At 39.6% G+C, this 22364-nt stretch overlaps 1 protein-coding gene across 1 annotated transcript; it reads left to right on the top strand.

Moving 5' to 3' along the window:
- The first annotated feature begins 612 nt into the window (after positions 1-612).
- On the top strand, positions 613-13430 carry LOC145490569 (uncharacterized). The gene is made up of 10 exons (XM_081469669.1): positions 613-633; positions 6767-6881; positions 7213-7338; positions 7567-7689; positions 8176-8298; positions 8663-8785; positions 9021-9041; positions 10259-10363; positions 12062-12580; positions 12988-13430. Exons 1-10 carry the CDS (start codon positions 613-615, stop codon positions 13335-13337), a joined length of 1626 nt encoding a protein of 541 aa, XP_081325795.1. The 3' UTR covers positions 13338-13430.
- Positions 13431-22364: the final 8934 nt, after the last annotated feature.

Raw genomic sequence — 22364 nt, 5'->3', positions numbered from 1 at the left:
CAAAGTTGGCTTCAGTGAGGAAAAACCTGTTCCACTGACAACAGTAAAACTAAGTTAACAGTAGTAACAGTATTTAATAAATTATTTGTCATTTGTGGAAGGTTTTCATGGTATATTTTGTATTATTTTGTGAAGATCATAGAGAAATGTTCACGAGAAAAGGTCAGCAACGAGGACGCTCGCTCATTACAAAGAGTCAAAGGCGAGAAAATGACGCTTCCAAAGGGAAGAGATTACTGTTAAGCCGTACGAGGAAATCTTAAATTCTCCCGCGGGATACGTGGTGCTTGGTCGTACAATTTCTTATTGGTTAAAAACCTTCCAGTGTCATTCAAAGCCATACATGCAGATTACGTGACAACTGTGCGCCATTTCCGAGTTACCTTGTGCCTCTGTTTTAAAACGAGTCTTCATGCAAAACCTTTCATGGGAAGATGAATTGAATTTTGATGAAAGTGAATCTTCAGGCAGAACTGATTTTCGTATGAATGGTTTCGCACGAAGACTCATTTTGACGCAGAGGCAAACCTCAACCGTGAAATGGCCTATTATGATCTCGGGATTGTTGTTAATACTGATGTTCAAATATTATTTTACTGCACGTATTAGGCAATGGAGGCAACATTGTTTTGTGTAAGCTACATTAGAATTTAATTCGTCATTCTGTTATTCTTCAACTAATCAAAACAAAAGAGACCAATGAGTTCATGATTCGCGTCACTCTCAAAACCCTGCATACGACATGAAAATACTGATGTCGTGCGACAAACAACCCAGCTAGTGTCAACGACTCCGAGATAGCGCGCTTTTTTATATTTCATCGGACACAGGTAACAGCACTAATCAAGTCTCGGTATCATACGGATCTTGAGCAGATGTTGAAGAAAAATCGCCAAAATATTCGTCAAAATGGGCACTGAAAGTTGGAAACTTCCATTAAAGTAGGTCTTCTGCCTGAAGGAGCTCATAATCGTCATTCAGAAACTGTAATTAATTAAATTCGTCAAATTTTTTTGGAAAAAAACTACAATAACAACAACGTTTTGGCAATAGTAGTTGCAAAATTCTCCACACAATGGCTTTTTGCCTTTCATTTTCCTAAAATTTTATTGATTACTTTAAACTTATCTTGAGATCTGATTGGTTGTTTTGTTTTACTGTCCCATTTTCATTGGCTGAAAAAAAGATGCGATTTATTGCAAAAATAGCGCGATTCGTGAATAAATCGCACCACTGAGAGCCAATCAGATTGCAAGGATAACCAGTGATTTCAAAATGGATTTAATAAAATCTTTAAAATTTAATTTGACGTATTTTTCGCAAAATTATTATAATTATTCGATGTTCCGAAATGTTCCGGGATGTTCCAGAATGTTCCATGTTCCTGCTTTAATCGACGCCCCCTATTTTGGCTAATTGCTTAATCAAATTATATATAGTTCACTGAAATTCGCTCTTCCGTGACCGACTTCTGCGAACAAAACAAGATGGACGTTTGCTGTTCATAGATCGACCACTGTTGTGTTTATTTGTCTACCAGTGTTATGATCTGCAAATTTCAGACAGGTAGCGAATAGCGTTAATACTGTCACTTAATTTATCAAACAACCAAAGTAAAAAAGATGGATTTTTTCCCCAGTATGATTGAAACGCAAACGCACTTTTTTCCTCGGCTAATTCAATTCAAGAAATTCCGGGTTTTCTTGCTGAGTTTGAGAATATTGTGTAAGAACAAATTTTGTACGCAGCTAGAAGAGCTGAGATGCCGTCACGCACTTAGTAGTTTATAGAATTTCTGGTATTTCCACTTGACTTTATTTGTCAGTCAATGATTCAATTGCCATAAACCATAGAGGGTTGGTTAAGTGCATCTCTAAAACTGCCACTGTATCGTAACTTATCAGTGAAATTAATAACTGAGCCATCTTGTGGAAATAAACAAGTGTTAAAAATTATTCACCTGAATCATTTCCCGGAGCACTGTAGTCACGTTCTTTACCAGGGATGTCGTGGGTGTTGCACTGCAAATGAAAAAAAAAAAAAATTTATACTAAGTTAAAAAAAAAAAAAAACATTTTCCTTTATTTTATCCACACAACGTTTCAAAAATTGCTTTCATCGGATTGTTGAAAACGAATATTTACTCGACAGTGACTATCCGCGTCATGCAATTGTTTACATTCCAACGGCGGATTTTGGGCAAAATCTATGAGGAACACAGGCCAAGGCGGGCGACTTAAAACCATTTTTCCAGAGATATTTTTTGATATCCTAACAGGTGGGTGTATGTTTAACCCGTAGAAAGTGTTTTTATGGTATTTAAAGTTATAGCCCATAGAAAAATATGGCGATGCTTTAATGCAATCATTAGGTTGCAACACATTGTAAAATTTTGCGTGTCTGTTTGATCTCGTTTCGGGCTCAAAACTAACTTCGATTTATTTTATTTTTCGCTCAGTCATACCACGAAGACCTGAACTAAATATAAAATCCATTGAAAGATTCTCAAGTAGCTGTTTTGGGAGCGCGAAGCAATCAAATGTTCGAAAAATTCTCCAAAACCGGAAGTAGATTTTGCGCTCAATCGGGGCGAAATCGTTTTTGGCATATTTCTACCAAAGAAAGCTGTATTAGCAAAAACTAACTATGGTCCGTTTCTTTTCTTACTAGGACCTATCTATGGGCAAAATACAAGCGAAATCAATTTTTCGACTTGTGCCATTGATAGGCGATTTAGGTCGATTTTTATAGGTATCCACTCTTAATAAGTCACTTCAATAAAACGTTAACTCACCACCAAGAGGAAGTTTTAACTTACACTTAACTTGAACAGGTGGCTTTGTCATGTCCATTCAAATTTGTTAAAATACTTTCATGCTTTTATCATTTTGTCAAAAAAGTTATAAGATGGTATAAACGGTATATCTTGCACTTCTCTGCGCATGTGCGGCGATCTGATCTTAACCGACGGTTCAATTTTCAAAGTTGGCTTCAGTGAGGAAAATTCTGTTCCATTTATCCATTGATCTTGTGAGAACACTGACAGTTAATTGTAGTAACGGTATCCAATAATTTAATAAATTAAGTGCCATTTGTGGAGGGTTTACCCAGCATAGTTTGTATTTTTTGGGAAAGATTATAGTAAAATGTCCACGAGGAAGGAAGTGTCGACGACTCCGAGATAGCGCGCTTTTTTAATATTTCATCGGACACAGGTAACAGCGCTAATTAAGTCTCCTTTTCTAAAACTTCTCACATATTTGGAAAAAGAATTTCGTGTTTTCATGTTAAACGCTAGAACAATATATATCACGTTAATTCAGCAACATCATCGCTTTCTTTTTGAGAGTGTAATTGATGTCATGACAATACGTCAGTATCATAGCATTGTTAAGATGCATCCACCAACCACAGTTCAGAGGACGGAAGAGTTCTTCTGTTGCTGTGACCACCAATGTGTGGCTTATTTCTAGAGCTGGTGGTTTAACAGATTAACAAGTTAAAATTGATGACTCATGCAGGTGTCGAAGTTTAGCTCATCATAGTACCCAAAGTTGAACCGGACGTTTTAGCTTCTCGCTGGAATAAGATATTTTGAAGCTGTTTTGCAAGATTTTCACGAGACCGTCTTAGAGATGCTCGTTGTATCTTTTTGCTTTGTTTTCCGCGTCTTGTTGGCTTCCTTGATCCCAGAAGCGCAAGGTAAGGTTGTCTGCAGTCAATGCTCGAAAATATTTTTGTTTTAGTGCAGCTTGTTTCAAGTTGTTGCTATTACCGTGTAGCAAAAGGATGAACGAGAGTTTTCAGCACCCTTCACTGACTCAATTCCACTTAATTAAGGCGTCCAGACGAGACTTTTATTAATGTATAGCTTTGCTGCGGTCGGAATGATAATTAATCAGCCAACGCTTTGCGCAGATTAGGAATGCTCACAACATTCACCTGTTTTAAAATTTTCTACGTGCAAGAAAAACAAAAACACTTAAAAAAGCCTAACGCGTTACTAGTAAATTTGCAACTTATTTGGGTCCAAAACAAGGCATTTTAAAAGTCGTGACCGTGAAACTGCAACGGCCTAAAGCTGTAGAATTCCTGTGCATGTGTACGGCCTTTTTCCCACGTTAACTCAAATACAATTACCGTATTAGGGAGAAGTTGGGATACAATGGTAACCTTCAGATTTTGCAATAACTCTAGCCTCTAGGACAATATAACACTCTTTTCAGCAAAATTCCTAGATTTATTTCCAGATTTTATTCTGTTGTAGTCTTGCATAGCATTTCTATTCCAGATCACTTTTCACCACTTTTTTATCATTGCACCTGTCGAAGACTGGCGTTGGAGGAGTCGAAGCTCTAAACGTTTTTAACCAGCGAATGTTTTCAGTTTTTCATCTCTAAAAAGAGTAAAAAAAAATACTGATATTACAAGGACTTAAATGGTAAGCAAACTGAAGTGTAAGTTTAACGAACACCTAAAGAGATTTTTTGTTTAAGTCTATTTAAAGGCAGCAGATGTAGTCGGTGGCGAAATCTGAAACTACTGTTTTCTCAATGATAACAGTTTAGGGACGTTAAGTAACCAAAGCAGTCAAATGTCGGGTTTTGGGGTTGATTTCCGTCATTTGCAAAAACACTTTGGAATTTGAATTTAAAACTAAGGAGAAATAATTACCAGTTTTTATTTTTCTATAGCTCTTTTTGCTTTTTCGTACAGTTTGGCAAACTAAACTGAGCCAAAATTTGTGATTTGTTCAAACTAAGGCCTACCTAACCTGAGAATATGAGCTGAATTGATGGTTTGGCTGTCGCCGCCATATTTTGAAAATGTTCGATTTTGGGGCACATTCGCTCTTAATAAGTCACTGCATTAAAACGCTAACACACCGCAAAGAGGAGGTTTTGACTTACACTTAGCTTGAACAGGTGGTCTTGTCATGCCTATGCAAATCTCTTAAAATACGGTCACGTTTTTATCATTTGTCAAAAAAATTATAATCTCGGAAAAAGCGAGCTGATATATTCTATCGTATATTTTTTTCTTTGTTATCCTTGGTGTTTCCCCAATTCAGACGAAATTGAGAAAAAAACGTTTGTATAAGAGTTTGTTTTTACATTGAGTGGTATGCAAAATAAATAATGACCTGTCTTCTTGGAAGTGGGTAGTCTGAATAAGTTTTATCGTGGCTTGCGACTTTCAAAATTTGCTATTTGATTTGGCGTTTTCTTGAAGTTTGACTGATGATATAAAGGAAATTATTGTCATAGTTAAGGAAACAACAAGGTAAGTTGCTTACGGTGTTTTTATTCGTGAATCAGACATGGAGTAAGGAGCGAGGGTTTTTATGACGAGAGGGTATTGGGATGAGAAAAGCGTGGTCCACAAACGAGAGGAAAATAATCTTTTTAACTCCAACCCATTCTCGTCCATAGCGCCCTTGTTGTTTCACTTTCGCGGGGATTAACCCACATCGAACTTGAGAACCTAAGACCGGCTGCGAACAGTCTAGCAACAAGAAGGCATATTTTGTGTATGAGGTTTTGTTTGTTGGCAGAAAAGACAACAAACAAAACTACTCCCACTCGACAAGTTTGAATAACTGACGTGACACTTTTGCTCAGCTCAAACGACTCCAGCAGACAAATTTCACGGAACTAAGCATCTAAGCTTTTTTCAGAACTGGCACTAAATACATAACAGGCCTGGATAGGGCTCTTGGGCAGAGGTACATAGGTTGCTAAGGGAAACATTCCTTGCCCCAGTGGGATTTACGTGCCACTATTTAATAACTTAGATTATAAACTCGAGATTTCTATGAGGTGATAGTTGACGAAACCGATGGCCGAATCAACTATCACCTCATAGAAATCGAGAGCGAATAATCTAATTTGTTTTAGTAGAATTCTAACTGAAATTCACTACAAATAACGATTTCCAATTATTTCTCGACGTATTTTTAAACTTCGCCGTCTTCGCGCCTTTGAAAGATCACTCGGATTGATTTGAAATTGCAGTTGTGTTCGCGCGCATCATTTATTTTTTCAATGATTTAATTTAATATAATCTAAGTCAAGAAACCGAAAATCTCCTTCTTTTAGACTTCTCATGCTTCAAAGTGTTTCTCTAAAGTTTTGGAAAAACTCAAAAACGTCGCCATTTCGTAGACGGCCTCAACTATCACGCATAGAAATCATAATCTAATTGTTTTAGTATAAATCTCTATTGGTCGTTCAAACTTTATCTAAATCCTTGTCGTAAACACAAAGAAGTGGTCCCAGCGCACGCTGCCTCACTACACTATCTACAACGGAATAGATAGTGAGTAGTGTAGCCAATCAGAGGAAGGCACTCTTGATAGAACGCTGGTAGATTTATACTAATGGCTGATAGTGTGCGATCACTCAGCCAATCAGATTGCAGTATTTGCAGTACTATTCAAGTAGAATTCTACTAAATAATAATGATAATAGTTTTCTTTAGCTATATCCAGTAACGACTACTGCCACCTTCGTTTAAAATTTGAGCAAAAGCGAAGTATTCAAGGTGTAGTTGGCAAGATTTTGGTATAACTTTGTGCACATCAAATTCACTGTTCAAGGAAGACAAATTTACCTTGATCGAATTTGACAAATTTACCTTTCTCAACGCTTCATGCGATTAATCGAGGTGGCGCAGTTAGTGTTAAAAGTTTTTATGTGTTTTAACCGTTGAATATCGTCAATGGATGCTGCTGTAATAACGGCTATTTTTGTTCTTTTCGTTGAAGAATGCTTGTGCAAAGAAAGCTTGCCAGAACAACGCAACCTGCCAGGCCGGTTTTACAGACAGAGATTACCAGTGTTTGTGTATTTCCGGATTTACAGGCCATGACTGTGAACACGGTACTAATACATTTTTTTTTGTTATCAGTGGTCTTACCCAACTTAGCAATGAGAATATTTGAGGGGCTTAAAATATCAAGAATGAGAAGTTATAACAGGGAGTTACAACTATAAAAGTTGGCTTTCTGTTGCCGCTATCATATTGTTGTTGATGTTGTTGTTGTTATTGCTATTACGACTGCTATTGTCGGATCTTGTTTAGAAGTCTTACAGGCAGAACATGCCAGGAGATCACACGGAATATAATAAAAATTGATCTACGGTGAGATAATTTAATAGCAGTTTTCGTTACGATACAGATATTCCACAGGAATCTTTTTTATTGTGTTAGATATTGACGAGTGTACCGACGGAACACACAAATGTGATGTCAACGGCGCTGTGTGTAACAACACCCGGGGATCTTATAACTGCACGTGCAAAGATGGATTTTACGGAGATGGAATAAAGTGCACTGGTAACTATCTGTAACACAATATCGTGCATCTAGTTGAAACTATTATTCAAAAGCGAGTTATTTTATCAGACATTGGTAAGTTACTTTATATCGTATATGCGAGGAAATAACTATGCAATAACTCAGTATATGTGAGCCGGCGATAACACACTATGTTAGTGCAAAAAGTTTGTTAAGCACACCATTTCAGTGAAACGTTTTGCAATTAGATTCGTTTTGTTGCTTTAGATATCGATGAATGTACTAACGGAACACACAACTGCAGTGTTAATGCTGTTTGTAACAACACCCGGGGATCCTATAACTGCACTTGCAAAGATGGATTTTATGGAGATGGAATGAACTGCGCTGGTAACTATTGCTATGTGTTTTAATTTTACGACAGTGAGTAATGACAAACTTATAAACTGGACACACACGACCCACTATGAGTGATAGACACAAATAATATGAGCGGCTTATTGATCTGTATGCTTTTGGCTCGCAATTAATAATAATCACACAAACAAAATATACAAATATACGAAATAATTAAATGGTTCGTACACTGCTCAAATATATTAGATACTTTTTGTTCTGATATTTACAATCTCTGTAACAACGTTCCATACATGCTCTGTAATTAAACAAATCACGCACTTTGATTGGCTGAAACAGCGTGCTTTATCAGAGTACAGATGCACCTTACCTTACCTTTTAGCACTTCCATTTGATAAATAGCTGAGTGTCTCACATGACCACCGACACAGCAGAAGAGTTTCTTTAGAAGCTAAAAACGGTGCCAATTTATAATGGCTTTTGTATGTTTTTAAGTTCAAATTTTTTATGTTGTTTTAGATGAAGATGAATGTACTAGCGGGACGCACAACTGTAGTGTTAATGCTGTGTGTAACAACACCCAGGGATCCCATGACTGCACGTGCAAAGATGGATTTCATGGAGATGGAATAAACTGCACTGGTAACTATCTGTAACACAGTTTAATTCTTGTGTTCGAGTTCTGTTGCCGTCTTAGACCAATAGCGCAACTCCGTACTCCACCTCGTCTTTGCTCTGACGAAGGACTAATGTTCAGATTTACGTCAGCTGCGCAAACTGTCTACACTGGTAACTATCTGTAACGCAGTTTAGTTTAATGCCTCTCTTGCATGGTAGTTGAAGCTATTTTTTTTAAAAGCGAGTAGTTTTGTCAGACATTGGTACGTTTATATGTGAGGCAATAAAATAGTAACAAACGAGGCACACAATGTATCAGAGCGAAAAGACACGCGACCATACCATTTCAATAAAACGTTTTCCAGTAACATTTCTTTTGTTGCTTCAGATATCAATGAGTGTACTAACGGAACACACAGCTGTGATGTTAATGCTGTGTGTAACAACACCCGGGGATCCTATAACTGCACGTGTAAAGATGGATTTTATGGAGATAGAATAAACTGCACTGGTAACTACAAGATACATGTATAACATTGTAAAAAAAAATATACTATTATATATCCAGTTATGTTCTTGCAAGAAGTTTGAAAGTTTCGCCTTGAAGCACTCAGCAAACAATAAGCTAATCCAGTAAGATAATGAATCAATTTTAAATTCATTCAAGGTAATTTTTAACATCAGTTGTTCTTAGCCTAATCTTGAGGACAAAAATCACTGAATTATTCCTAATTTCATTGTTTTAGATATAGACGAGTGTGCTTCAAGCTTCAAGGAGTGCAAAGATGGATTGGAAGAAAACTGCACTGGTAACTATAACAAGGGTGAAGCATTCCTTTGTTGTAATTGTCTTCCTTTTTCAACCTTGGAGGACGAGCGATCTTGGTCTTTTGACGAGCGAATACTGGACAGAGAAACAAAATTGTTCAGTAGTTTTAACCCCTCCTGCTCACCTGTTGGTTTTCTCTGTTTGATCTTGTAGTCGTCAGGGTTCCAGATCCCATCGCGCTGTACCCCTTGAACAGCGAGTATCAGACACGGGAAGCTAACAATCGACAGCCCATGAGTACCACTGGGACTAATGTCTCCCTAGCACCTGGCCCCGAAGGTGAGCCCCTCGGCTCGTACCTTTTCTCAGGACAAGATGACAGTTACATCGAATTTCCAAACAACGGAGGGTTAAACGTAAAACACTCCATTACAATGTTATGTTGGGTGTATATGGAAACTACAAATGTGTCTGGACCACTCTTCAGTTATAATAACAATCAACCTTGGGGCATTCGCTTGAAGGTTAAATCTGGAAAGCTTCGAGCTCGTTTCAAGCAAAATACACACTCAACCACCGATCTGCCACTGGAACCGAAGCTGTGGCATTATGTTGGTTCTTCCTATAATCACGAGACTGGTAAGGCAAGCCTGTGGTTGAATGGAACAAAAGTCGAGGAGGGGGATCTCGGAGCTGGTATCACTCTCGCAACAGAACAGATTGTCAGAATGGGTGCGACAGCTAGACCTGGAAAGAAAAGGTTTAAGGGAAGAATTACCGCCATGCAGGTTTACAACGTTGCTTTGACGGCAGGGCAAATAAATAAAGTAAAATATGCTGGCCGAGGTAGGAATTAATAAATGCATGCTATTCGAGCCTGTTTCTCTACAGTCGTTATACGGAATTTTCTTGTGGAAATAGGCAGCTGTACAAGGGCTGTGATACACACCCAACAAATTCTTCACTACGATGTTAGATATGAAGACCTGTTTCATTACGATATGCATGCCAATCGTAAAAATTAAAAGAGTTAAATGAGGAATGATTACATACAAACTTCCAGTCGAATGAGAAGGATTGAAATGATCGATGGAAAACAAAGTAGAAGTTAATTGTAATTTCTACTTGAACTTTCTTTGTGGTAAAACAAAATGAACTGGAGGTAGCTTTAATAACATGGCATCTGCTTTAGTAAAGGTTGTCTTCTTTGTCCAGGTACCCGGCACATCTGTGATGTTAACGCGGTGTGTACCAATGCCCCAGGATCTTACAGCTGCACGTGCCGAGAGGGATTTTATGGAAATGGAGTAAACTGCTCTGGTAAATATAAGAGAAATTATTTTGTGGGAAAAACATGCGAGCAGTTGTTCTTACCCAAGATCGAGTTGGTAATGTTTAAAAATCAAACGAATACAGTAGATGCCTGAAAAACAAGTAAGGTTTCTACTTGCAGACTATTATGTTATAAAGTAGTGCGGAAAGGCCGTGCAAAAGCAGTCAGTGTGCTGTGATTTCATTATATTTCATACAAATTAACAAATTGACGTCAGTTTTTTATGCGTCTGTCCTCTTATTGATGATAAATTGGGTCATAACATTGTCAGTGACTGTGGAACCACAAGCCGCAGGCAAGACCCCAAAATGGTCAAATGCCGGGAATAAATGAGGGTAAAAGATGTCGTAAACTTGCCGTAAACAAAGAGAAGTGAATTTTATTCAAAATGACGCGAACATTGTTAATAGCTTTTCTCGCTTTTTGATTGGCTACTTAAAAAAGGCCACAAAATCTCATTGGTTAAAAAGTTGACAGTTTGAGAGCTGAAAGTTGAACTTGAAAGCTTGCATAAATTCAAATTTTTCTCGTCTGTACTCTTATTGATGATAAAATGAGCTAATCAGCGCGCAAGAAATTAGACAGTTATTGTAAAAATGAAATTTTCATTTAAAGCCAGCCTGGCCACGCCGCATGCGAAAATGCTGCAAACTGTATCGAAACAGTGTCTAGTCAGTGATTAACAAATAAAAGCATGGTGCATAGAGTAGAAACTACGTATGATCCTTACTTACTTCTGTTGTACAATTTGCATATTTTTGCATCAGACCAAATAAAGGAAGAGGGCAACACAATTTTTTGTTTGTTTTTTTTAGCAACTTTTGAGCAACGTTCCTTACAAAAAGCAACTTTTGACCTTTTTTGAGCAACTTTTGAGCGACGTTTTGAGAAATTGCAGGCAACTTGTGGAAAGCCCTAGCTGTATCTTCCTTTTAAGTTAGACTTTTAAAACTACAACTTATAGTCCAGTTCCTGAACTCTCCTTTCTTCCCGCCCCATATAATTCAGCCCCTGTATGGGGCTGGAAGAAAGGAGAGTTCAGGAACTGGACTATACAACTTAAAGAAAACTTGCCCTGTTGAACAAATTATTTACTAAATTGTTTAAGATGTATTTGTGCATTTTAAATGTTTAGATATATTTGAAAATTTCAAATCACTTTGGGCTCTTTTCGGGGCGCTGTCATTTTGGATCATATTGTCACACCTGGTCGGCCATATAACCCAAATGAGAACATTACAAAACCTAACCTAACCGCTTGATTGGAATACGGAAAAGATCTATTTCGACGCACGTGGGCAAAAATAGTGACTGTTAATTGGTACAAAATGTCAGCACAGTTTTTTTTCCTTTTCATTACTACTGAGGCAGCCTGACCGACTCATTGTTTATGGCGCTGGTCTCAATTATCAGTAGTTCCTGTGTTCAAGGTTTTCTCCCTTTCCATAAGCTGGGCTTGGTCTCAGTACCTCGGTTATGTCTTTGGAATAACCCAGCTATCCCTGAAAGGCCTATTGGCAAATGCTCAATCAAGATGTTATTTGTTTTCTTTACTTGTAACAAATTATGGGTTTTGCCACATTTCTATCGTTAAATGGCAATTTGTCACCAGAGCTACAGTTTTTAGGTACGTAATTTGTTACCAGTCCTGAAATTCGGACTGTTGATGTTTCTGAATTACTCAGGATTCATTGCTACCTTTACAAGTCTCGCAACCAGTGGAAAAGATGGTCCAACGTCACTCGGTAGTCACTACACAGGTCAGGATCATGACGGTCAAGTAACACTGTCGGGTGGTATTCAACAGTGGACTGTGCCGTACACTGGTCAATACAGAATAGAAGCAGTAGGAGCAGCAGGGGGGTATGATAAAAACCAGGACAGCGCCCAATACAGAGGAAGAGGTGCGAGAATGATTGGCACTTTCAACTTATCCGAGGGAGAAATGATTCAAATTCTTGTTGGTCAAGAGGGAGGAATAAGAAACAGCGGCTGGAGTTCTGGAGGTGGTGGAGGAACATTTGTCTTGAGAGGAAGCAATACGCCTTTGACAGTGGCTGGAGGAGGTGGAGGCCTTAGAGCTGTGACATCAAGACACCAGAAATGTGATGCCAGCACAGAGACGTCGGGGAATCCTGGGTACAACTCATGGTCAGGGGGCAACAATGGATACTTTACAATGAGTGGTGATGATAAGCCGTCAGGTGAGAGTAAAAATGAGGATGATTATATTCACTTCACCAAAGTCAGTTGCCGAAAACACACATTTAATTAGACCTCAGTCGATTCATCGGCTTTAATATCTATCTCAAAACTTTCTTCATGTTTGAGAAAAGCATTTGTTCATTGGCAGTTCAACTTTAGCTGTCGAAATACACTTTTCAAATGTCGGAAACTGTCGAAAATTTGGTTGACAGCAACAACAAACGCAACTGTTCACTTGTTATTGAAAGGTACAAAAAATATCATGATAGTTTGATAACCTTTCTTCTTTATGGTGCGTGGATAACCCGGATAATCTTTCTAGGCAAACCTCCATTGCATGACACTGCTAAATTTAGAATCGTGAAATACACGAATGGGAATGAGTCAGCTTATTTTATTTTTTCAGGTGGTGGCGGCGGCGGCTTTTACTCCAGTGGAAGAAATGGAACTGAGATCAACGTTGACAACGAGCTTACGGGTGGAGAAGGGGGTAAAGGATTTCTTCAAGGAGGAGTGGGTGGACAGAGTTTCGTGCCGTCTCTTAATGACGGTTCTGGTTCTGGTGGTTTTGGTGGTGGTGGTGGTGCAGGTCATGGTGGAGGGGGTGGTGGAGGGTATTCCGGAGGAAGCAGTAGAAAATTTGTAGATGATTCTTGTGGAGGAGGGGGAGGTTCTTATAATGTTGGAAAAGATCAGCAAAATGATTGCTGTTATAATACAGCTGATCATGGCCTGGTAACCATTACATTATTGTAGAAAAAATAGAAAACGAGCCGTACACAACAACAATATGATGCAGCTGTAATTATATTTGCTACTGATTGTTTGTATTGGCCCGCTTTAACTCGTCCTCACCATTGATAATTACTCAATTTGATAGTTAAATAAATTCCTTGTTAACAATGTTTTATATATATATATATATTTTGTGTTGGTGCACTTAGTTGCAATCAGTTTAATCAAAAATCGTCTTTTATACCAGGTTCTACTGGGCATATGATCCAAAGGGGATTACCCGCTACAGGTAAAATGCTTTTTCCATTAAGTCTGAGAGTAAAGTACTTTGGTATATCTCCGTTTTCTGCGTTTAATTTTTATATAGATTATTTCCAGCCGCTGAGTTTTTGATAACTTCAACGTTCTACAAAAAAATAAAACGGGTCGTTTTCTTTTGACCAGTCCACATAAGCCGTGTTTAGTTGGTCTGCTCGGAGATACTTGAAATAATTCTTCTCGACTTGCTGGTCGGTTGATGCACGTTTTAGCTAACGCATAAATACATGTAGTCTTCATGATTTGTTTGGCATAAAGTAACATCTCTCTTGTGATATGAACGGAATAGTGCCAATCTAGCTAGCAGCACTTTTTAGGTTTCCTTTGCAAACAGCATGCATAGGTATTACGCTGGCTGTTTTGGGATTGATGTTAGAGCAACGTTAGTGACTTTGTTTTGGCAGTTGGTAACGGAAATGAAGTGGAGATTTTCTTAAGATATAATATTCAATAACTTAAAATGGATCAAAAATTAAGTTCGAATAAGGAAATTCTTCTTAGTGAACTCCAAAAATGATGCAGTGTGAAGTCGAGCAATATAAATGGGTTATTGACCAAGCGCGAGGTCAAGATAGCTGGATATTGGCCAAGTTCCTTTTTGCGTGTTTATGGAACAAGGCGGAGTCGAGGTCCATATATAAACACGCAAAAATGAACGAAGTCAATATCCAGCCATCTTGACCAAACAATCTTGGTAAATAAAGGGTTTATTATATGGAAAAGGAACACTATTTTCTTACGGGACACAGAGGGTAATTCCGAGCGGGCAAGATAGCGCCAATCACAGCGCCCAGCCATATAAATACATAAATTCTCCTCACTGGTCCCTGTGCACTTCTCAGTAGTAGAAGGGAGAAGTTGATATGTGGCCTTAAGACATTCATTTTGTATACAGGTGTCTTTCAGTGTTCATGTTTTGTACATCGAGTTTGAGACTTTTCAAATTACAAACTGAAGGACAAAAAAGAGCAAGAGAACTTAAAGTGTAAAGTTACAAAAAATAAGTCAAATCAAACAAACAGGCCCAGAACTTTATAGAGTGATGGTAGAATTTCATCGTGATGTTAGATTATTCATTATAATAATTTCTAATGATTTAGGGCAAGATGAAACGGATCCTGCGCTGTGACTGGCGCTATCTTGGCTGCTTGGAATTACCTGCTGAACTCTTTGAAATATTTGTTTCCTTTGCCGGTTTGAGTGGCATGCCTGTAAACTAGCTAAACTTAGTGCTTGTATAGCTAAGTGCATGACCACTATAAATAAGATTTACTTTTTACTTTACTTTTATTAATTTATCTCAGAATCCGTTTACACCCAGGCATGAACAAGGTTAAAAGCTGTTAAGTGTCATTGGACTACAAATGATCTGTTCATGATGGTTACTTGTAAGTTCCAAAGTAGACTGAGCTTGTTTTAAACTTTGCATAAAGATCTAGGCTTTCAGTTTTGTTGTTAGTTTTGAATAAATTGTTGAAACGTTTTCCGCTAAACAGTGTAAACGATATATTAACGTGTAACAGCATCATAGCTAGTACTGGAAACTTTGTGTGCAGCTGTCAATAAAAAAAGTTGTCCAGTCATCTGTTTTTGAAATTTCAGGGTGCTGACTTTTGTAACTTCGGTCGCTTCAATACAATCGACGCTCTCCTTACGACCGCTCTCGTAAGCGACCAGCTCTGGTCACGACCTACGTTGTAAAAACCCGTTTGAACTGTCACTCAAACACTTTAATGAAAAAATCTCGAAAGCGACCTTTCCCTAAGCGACTGCGACCACTTTTGGCAATTACCAGCTGGTCTTTTCCTAATTCGCCTGAGTGTGATTTGCGTAAGTCAACACCGTGATAAAATAACCACTTGTTGGTCAAATTTACAGTGATATAACATATAAAGTGGTAATCGTGATGTCATGTATTGGTCAGCGGTTTTGTTACGCATGCTTAATAAAGGGGCGGACCCCGTTCTTGTATGGCTGCCATGTTGCAATGTAGTTGTTTGTGGCGTGTGTTTGCATCGGGCCTAATCAGACCGATTAGAAGCCATCCGAAGTTTTCCCGATATTTAACACTGGCGACGAGGACGGGATTGACTAACTAACAAAGAATGGCGGCAGTTAATATCGAAATTCAAGGAGTGGCTCCGTTCGATTGCAAAGGAAATTCGTCTGCATTGGGACCATGTTGGAAGAAATGGCTTCAATCGTTTCAATACTTTCTTGTGGCCAAAGGAGTGGTGAACGACGTACAAAAGAAGGCCTTGCTACTTCACACCGCGGGAATAGAGGTTAAGGAGTTGTACGAGACACTGAGTGACCCAGGCCCGAGTGTGGAATTTGAAGAAGATACGGCTACTGATTTCGAGAAAACGGTACGTACTTTGAACGCGTATTTTGTCACCAAGCTTAATGAACCGTACGAGCGACATGTATTCAGAAGCTTGGCTCAACAGGACGGAGAAACAGTTGGTCAATTTATAGCTAGGCTTAGCAAGCAAGCACAGAATTGTAATTTCACGACCCCAGACATTGACATTAGAGATCAAGTTATTGACAAATGTCGATTGTCGGAGTTGAGGCGAAAATTGCTGGCAAAGGAAAATCTTACTCTTGAGAAAGTGCAAGAAGTAGCTCGATCAATGGAAGCTGTTGAAATTCAAGCTAAGAAAATGGGAGCACAGGATTCTGCATCTTCAACAGAGGAATCACTGGGAGTGAATAAAGTTGTTATAACACCCCCTCCAAAGCCTCCCAAGCAGCCAAAAGGGAACAAAAGGCAGGGAAGATGCTACCGATGTGGTCAAGAGGGACATTTTAGCAAGGATAAATGTTGTCCAGCACGTCAAAGTGTGTGTATGAAGTGTAGGAAAGTGGGTCATTATGCAAGTGTATGCAACACCAACCCTGGCAGCCATTCAGCATCTGGAAACAAGTCAAGTGGTAGAAAGAGTAAATTTGGAGAGACAAAATTTGTAGAAGAAGTGGTTAAGGAGGACACAGATGATGATGAGGTTCTGGGCATTTTTACAGCGAAGAATTCTGGTAAGGTTGGACGTACCCCGATTCATGTGTCAGTTATGTTAGATCAGAAGAGTTGCAAAATGCAATTGGATACTGGAGCCACAGTGTCTACCTTGCCTAAGGCCCTGTATGATCAGCAGTTTAATAAGTGGCCCTTGCGTAGTACCAAGGTTACGTTAAAGGGTTACAATGGTGTCCGAATTCCTGTTGTGGTGAAGTTCATTTGCCTGTGGTTTATGAACAGCAGGAACTGGTGTTACCTTTGATTGTTGTTGATGGCGATGGTCCCCCATTGCTAGGCAGAAATTGGTTGGAGCAACTCAAGTTGAACTGGAGCAGTATCTTTCATGTGAGCAAAGTCGACACTCTGTCTGATGTGTTGAATCGGCACAAAAATGTCTTTGGCAAGAGACTGGGAACCATCAAAGGGTTCAAGGCAGATATAAAGTTGCAAGATGGTGCAAAGACGGTGTTTTGCAAAGCCAGACCAGTTCCCTATGCACTTCGCCAAAAAGTGGAAGAAGAATTGGATCGTTTGGAGAGTCTAGGAGTTGCTAAGAAGGTAGAATGTAGTGACTGGGCGTCTCCAATTGTCTGTGTGCCCAAGAAAGATGGAAGTATTCGTATCTGTGGTGACTTCAAGGTGTCAGTTAACCAGGTCCTTCTAGACAACCCTTACCCATTGCCAGACACAGAAGATATATTTGCTACGTTAGGAAGTGGAACTGTGTTCAACAAGATTGATTTGTCAAATGTGTATCAACAGATGGAATTGAACCCGGAGAGCCAACACTACCTCACTGTGAACACTCACAAAGGATTGTATGCTTATCAGCGTCTGACCTATGGTATTGCCTCTGCACCTGCTCTGTTTCAGTCAACTATGGATCAGATATTGTAAGGAATGGATAATGTGCGTTGTCGTATTGATGACAGCCTGATCAGAACAGAACCCCATGAACACTTGCAAGTACTAGATGAGGTGTTGACCAGGCTAGAAAAGCATGGCATCTTAGCTAAGTGGTCCAAGTGTGAGTTCATGGTACCGAGTGTAGAGTTTCTAGGCTATCGTGTAGATGGGGAAGGCCGACACCCTACTGATGAGAAGATGGCAGCGATCAGTGAAGCTCCAAGTCCAAAGAATCTGGCAGAACTGCGCTCCTACTTAGGGTTGCTGAATTATTATGGCCATTTCATTGCCAATCTTTCCACCTTGCTCCAGCCATTACATGAACTGCTCCGAAAGGGAGTGAAGTGGGAGCGGACAAAAGAGTGTGAAGAAGCTTTCCAGCAAAGTAAATCTGAGCTTATGGCTGGTAGAGTATTGGTTCCATATGATGAGAAGAGAAAGCTGATTCTAGCATGTGATGCGTCTCCGTATGGTGTAGGCGCTGTGATTTCACACGTAATGGATGATGGGCAAGAGCGTCCCATCGCTTTTGCCTCGAGAACACTTACAAAGAGTGAAAGGAACTATTCCCAGATAGAGAAGGAGGCCTTAGCAATTGTATTCGGAGTCCGGAAATTCCACAAGTACCTGTATGGTCATACGTTTCACCTGTATACAGACCACAAGCCCTTAGTGACCATCTTGGGTCCAAAAACAGCAGTACCAACCTTAGCAGCTGCTAGAATGCAACGCTGGGCAGTAATTCTGCAGGCCTACAGCTACCAAGTGGAATATCGACCGTCTACAGAACATGGCAATGCTGATGCCTTATCACATCTCCAGTGTAACAATCCACCATTGAAAGAAGAGGCTGAACTCTATTTCTTCTCAGGTCTCGAAGAATTGCCAGTGGATGCAAAGGACATCAGCAGAGAATCCAGAAGAGATCCTGTTCTAGCGAGAGTTCTGAATTACACGCTAACTGGATGGCCAAATTATGTATCCAGTGAAGAATTGAAACCACACTTCACGCGAAGACATGAGCTCACAGTTGACCAAGGATGTGTCTTGTGGGTAATGCGTGTAATCATTCCTCCGTCGCTAAGGAACAGACTATTGCAAGAATTACACGAAGAACAGCCTGGCATTGTCGCAATGAAATCTATTGCTCGAAGTTACATTTGGTGGCCGAATTTGGATGCAGAAATTGAGTTGATGGTGAAAAGCTGTGAAGTGTGTCAAGCAGTGCGGAAGGCACCGCCCAGTGGAGGTGGCCTACTCGGGTGCAAAGAGTACACATCGACTTGGCAGAGAAGGACGGCAACTACTTCCTTGGGTTGATTGACAGCCATTCCAAGTGGATAGAGGTGGCACACATGAGATCCACAACTGCTCAAAGCACTATTGACCAAATGTGACTTTGGTTTGCGGCATATGGATTGCCAGAAGAAGTAAGGCGGTAAGAAGTGTTCGCTGAAACATTAACTGGCCAATTGTTTGTTCCCGTACAGAAACACTCCACATTCAGTGACAGGAGTGACACCATCAGAACTGTTCTTGAAACGCAAACCTCGCACCAAGTTCAGTGTGCTCTTGCCAAATATGGAAGATCACATCCAGGACCAGCAAGGAAAGCAGCAGCGGCAACATGACAAGAGTCGTATCAAGATACGAGAACTGTCACCACGTAACTTTGTGAATGTGCGAAATACCCGGGGAGAAGTGGGTCCCAGGTACAGTGATAAGAAGGTTGGGACCACTGACCTACCTTGTAAGAGTTGGTCGCCAACTGCGCTATGTCCACATTGATCACCTTCTGCAGACGCAGCGTTTGAATTCTGAAGAGGCCTTTGATGAAGTGGATCCTGAGGAGTTGCCGGCTCCAATGGCAGTTCCAATATCAGTACCGAGTACTCCATCACCATCACCGAGTACCAGTGTTCCAGCGACAACTCTGGAACAACCCGCTCAGATTCCAGACCCTGTTGCAGATCCAGTTCCTGAGTCCCCAACTCGGAAGTTTTCAGCAGCTCCAGAGCCAGTTTCTAAGTCTCCAGTGAAGATCCCTGTTGCAGTATCAGACACTGAACCATCACCTCAGATACAACACCAGAGTGAGACAGTTCCAAGGAATTCGCCCGTGAGAGCTGAGCGCAGATACCCAGCCAGAGAGAGAAAAGCCCCAGATAAGCTTAACTTGTGACTTTAAGAACATTCTAAGCCTAGGGACTCAATCTGCTCTTAGCAGAGACATTTGTTTTGTTGATGTTAGAAAGTTCCAAGTTTGTTTATTTGCATGTATCATTGTGCTGCTAGGTTTTGAGCCAAACATATTAGAAAGGGAGGAAGTGTCATGTATTGGTCAGCGGTTTTGTTACGCATGCTTAATAAAGGGGCGGACCCTGTTCTTGTATGGCCGCCATGTTGAAATGTAGTTGTTTGTGGCGTGTGTTTGCATCGGGCCTAATCAGACCGATTAGAAGTCATCCGAAGGTTTCCCGATATTTAACACGTGATTCCTTGTCTTTCAATAGCTATTTACATTTTGCAAGTTTTATTCTATTTAGATTAAAGTTCTCGTAAGCGATCAGCATTACTTACCATCACTTTTTCAAATACCCGAAGTGGTCGCTTACGAGACCTTCGACTGTATTTGAAAACCAATGAGAATATAAAATTTCAACTTACTTCTAAGTTGAAATGGTATGTATTACTGTACTGAAAACTCCTCGCTCCGACAATTGACTGTTTCCCCTTTGACCGTTTTCTTATTGTATTTTTTTGCCTGCTTAAACTTGAGGGTAATAGCGGTCTTATGTTATTGCATTCTGAACTCCTGATCTGAAGGTTCGGATTAAATTTTCTTCAGACAGCGTGCGGCACTCTTTTGCGCATGTGCGATGATCTGACAAAGTTGGCTTCAGTGAGGAAAAACCTGTTCCACTGACAACAGTAAAACTAAGTTAACAGTACTAACAGTATTTAATAAATTATTTGCCATTTGTGGAAGGTTTCATGGTATATTTTGTATTATTTTGTGAAGATCATAGAGAAATGTTCACGAGAAAAGGTCAGCAACGAGGAGGCTCGCTCATTACAAAGAGTCAAAGACGAGAAAATGACGCTTCCAAAGGGAAGAGATTACTGTTAAGCCGCACGAGGAAATCTTAAATTCTCCCGCGCGATACGTGGCGCTTGGTCGTACAATTTCTTATTGGTTAAAAACCTTCCAGTGTCATTCAAAGCCATACAGAAATATGCAGATTACGTGACAACTGTGCGCTATTTCCGAGTTACCTTGTGCCTCTGTTTTAAAACGAGTCTTCGTGCAAAACCTTTCATATGAAGATGAATTGAATTTTCATGAAAGTGAATCTTCAGGCGGAACTCATTTTCGAATGAATGGTTTCGCAGGAAGACTCATTTTGACACAGAGACAAAACTCAACTGGGAAATGGCCTATTATGATCTCGGGATTGCTGTTAATACTGATGTTAAAATATTATTTTACTGTACGTATTAGGCAATGGAGGCGGCCCTGTTTTGTTTGAGCTACATTAGAATTTAATTCGTCATTCTGTTATTCTCCAACCAATCAAAACAAAAGAGACCAATGAGTTCATGATTCGCGTCACTCTCAAAACCCTGCATATGATATGAAAATACTGATGTAGTATGACAAACAGCCCAGCTAGTGTCGACGACTCGGGTTTTTTTTTGTGTTTCATCGGACACAGGTAACCGCGCTAATCAAGTCTCATTATTTTTCTAAAATTGAATAAAAAATTTCTTGTTTTCACGTTAAACGCTAGAACAATATATATCACGTTAATTCAGCAACATCATCGCTTTCTTATTTAGAGTACAAACAATGTCATGACAATACGTCAACATCATAGCATTGTTTACCATGCAAAAAAGATTCATCCACCAACCACAGTTCAGAGGAACTCTTCTGTTGCTGTGACCACCAATGATTAATGTGTGGCTATTTCTAGAGCTGGTGGTTTAACAGATTAACGTGGTAAAACTGATGACTCATGGAGGTGTCGAAGTTTAGCTCATCATAGTACCCAAAGTTGAACCAGACGTTTTAGCTTCTCGCTGGAATGTGATATCTTAAAGCTGTTTTACAAAGTATTCAGGAGATTATCCTAAGAGATGCCCGTTGTACCTTTTTGCTTTGCTTTCGTCTTGTTGGCTTCCTTGATCTCAGAGGCGCAAGGTAAGGTTGTCTTCAGTCAATGTTTGAGAATATTTTTGTTTTAGTGCAGCTTGTTTTGTTGTTATTACAGTGTAGCAAATGGATTAAGGAGAGTTTTCAGCATTCTTGACTGATTCAATTCCACTTAATTAAGGCGTCCAGTCGACGAGAACTCTTATTAATGTTTAGCTTTGCCGCGGTCGGAATGATAATTAATCAGCCAACACTTTGCGCAGATTATGAATGCTCACAACATTCACCCGTTTTAACATTTTCTACGCGCAAGAAAGTAAAAAAAAAAAACACCTAAAAATTCGCAACACGTTATAACTAATTTTGCAACTTATTTGAGTACAAAGCAAGGCATGTTAAAAATCGTGACAGTGAAACTACAACGGCCTAAGGCTTTAGAGTTGCTAACCATGTATGTGAGCTTTTTTCATGTTATTACCGTCATTAAAAATTAGCTGGAATCCTAGCACAAAATGACAAGCTTCAGACTTTTAATTACTCTAGTCTACTTGTAGAACAATAGAACACTTTTTTCAAAAAACTTCTTAGATTTATATCCATAGTAGTACTCTGTTGTAGTCTTTCATAGCATTTCCATTCCAGATCC

The sequence above is a fragment of the Orbicella franksi genome, chromosome 6 (assembly GCF_964199315.1).
Source record: "Orbicella franksi chromosome 6, jaOrbFran1.1, whole genome shotgun sequence".
Taxonomy (NCBI): Eukaryota; Metazoa; Cnidaria; class Anthozoa; order Scleractinia; family Merulinidae; genus Orbicella; species Orbicella franksi.
This window is presented reverse-complemented; position numbering and strand designations above follow the sequence as displayed.

What these genes read in the sequence shown, in the direction of transcription:
- LOC145490569 (XM_081469669.1), top strand. Translation starts at nt 613, where the DNA reads ATGGAGGCAACATTGTTTTGT. An exon ending in AGATGGAATAAACTGCACTG is followed by an intron (nt 8,299 to 8,662) that starts GTAACTATCTGT and finishes TTGTTGCTTCAG; the next exon opens with ATATCAATGAGTGTACTAAC. An exon ending in AAATGGAGTAAACTGCTCTG is followed by an intron (nt 10,364 to 12,061) that starts GTAAATATAAGA and finishes TGAATTACTCAG; the next exon opens with GATTCATTGCTACCTTTACA.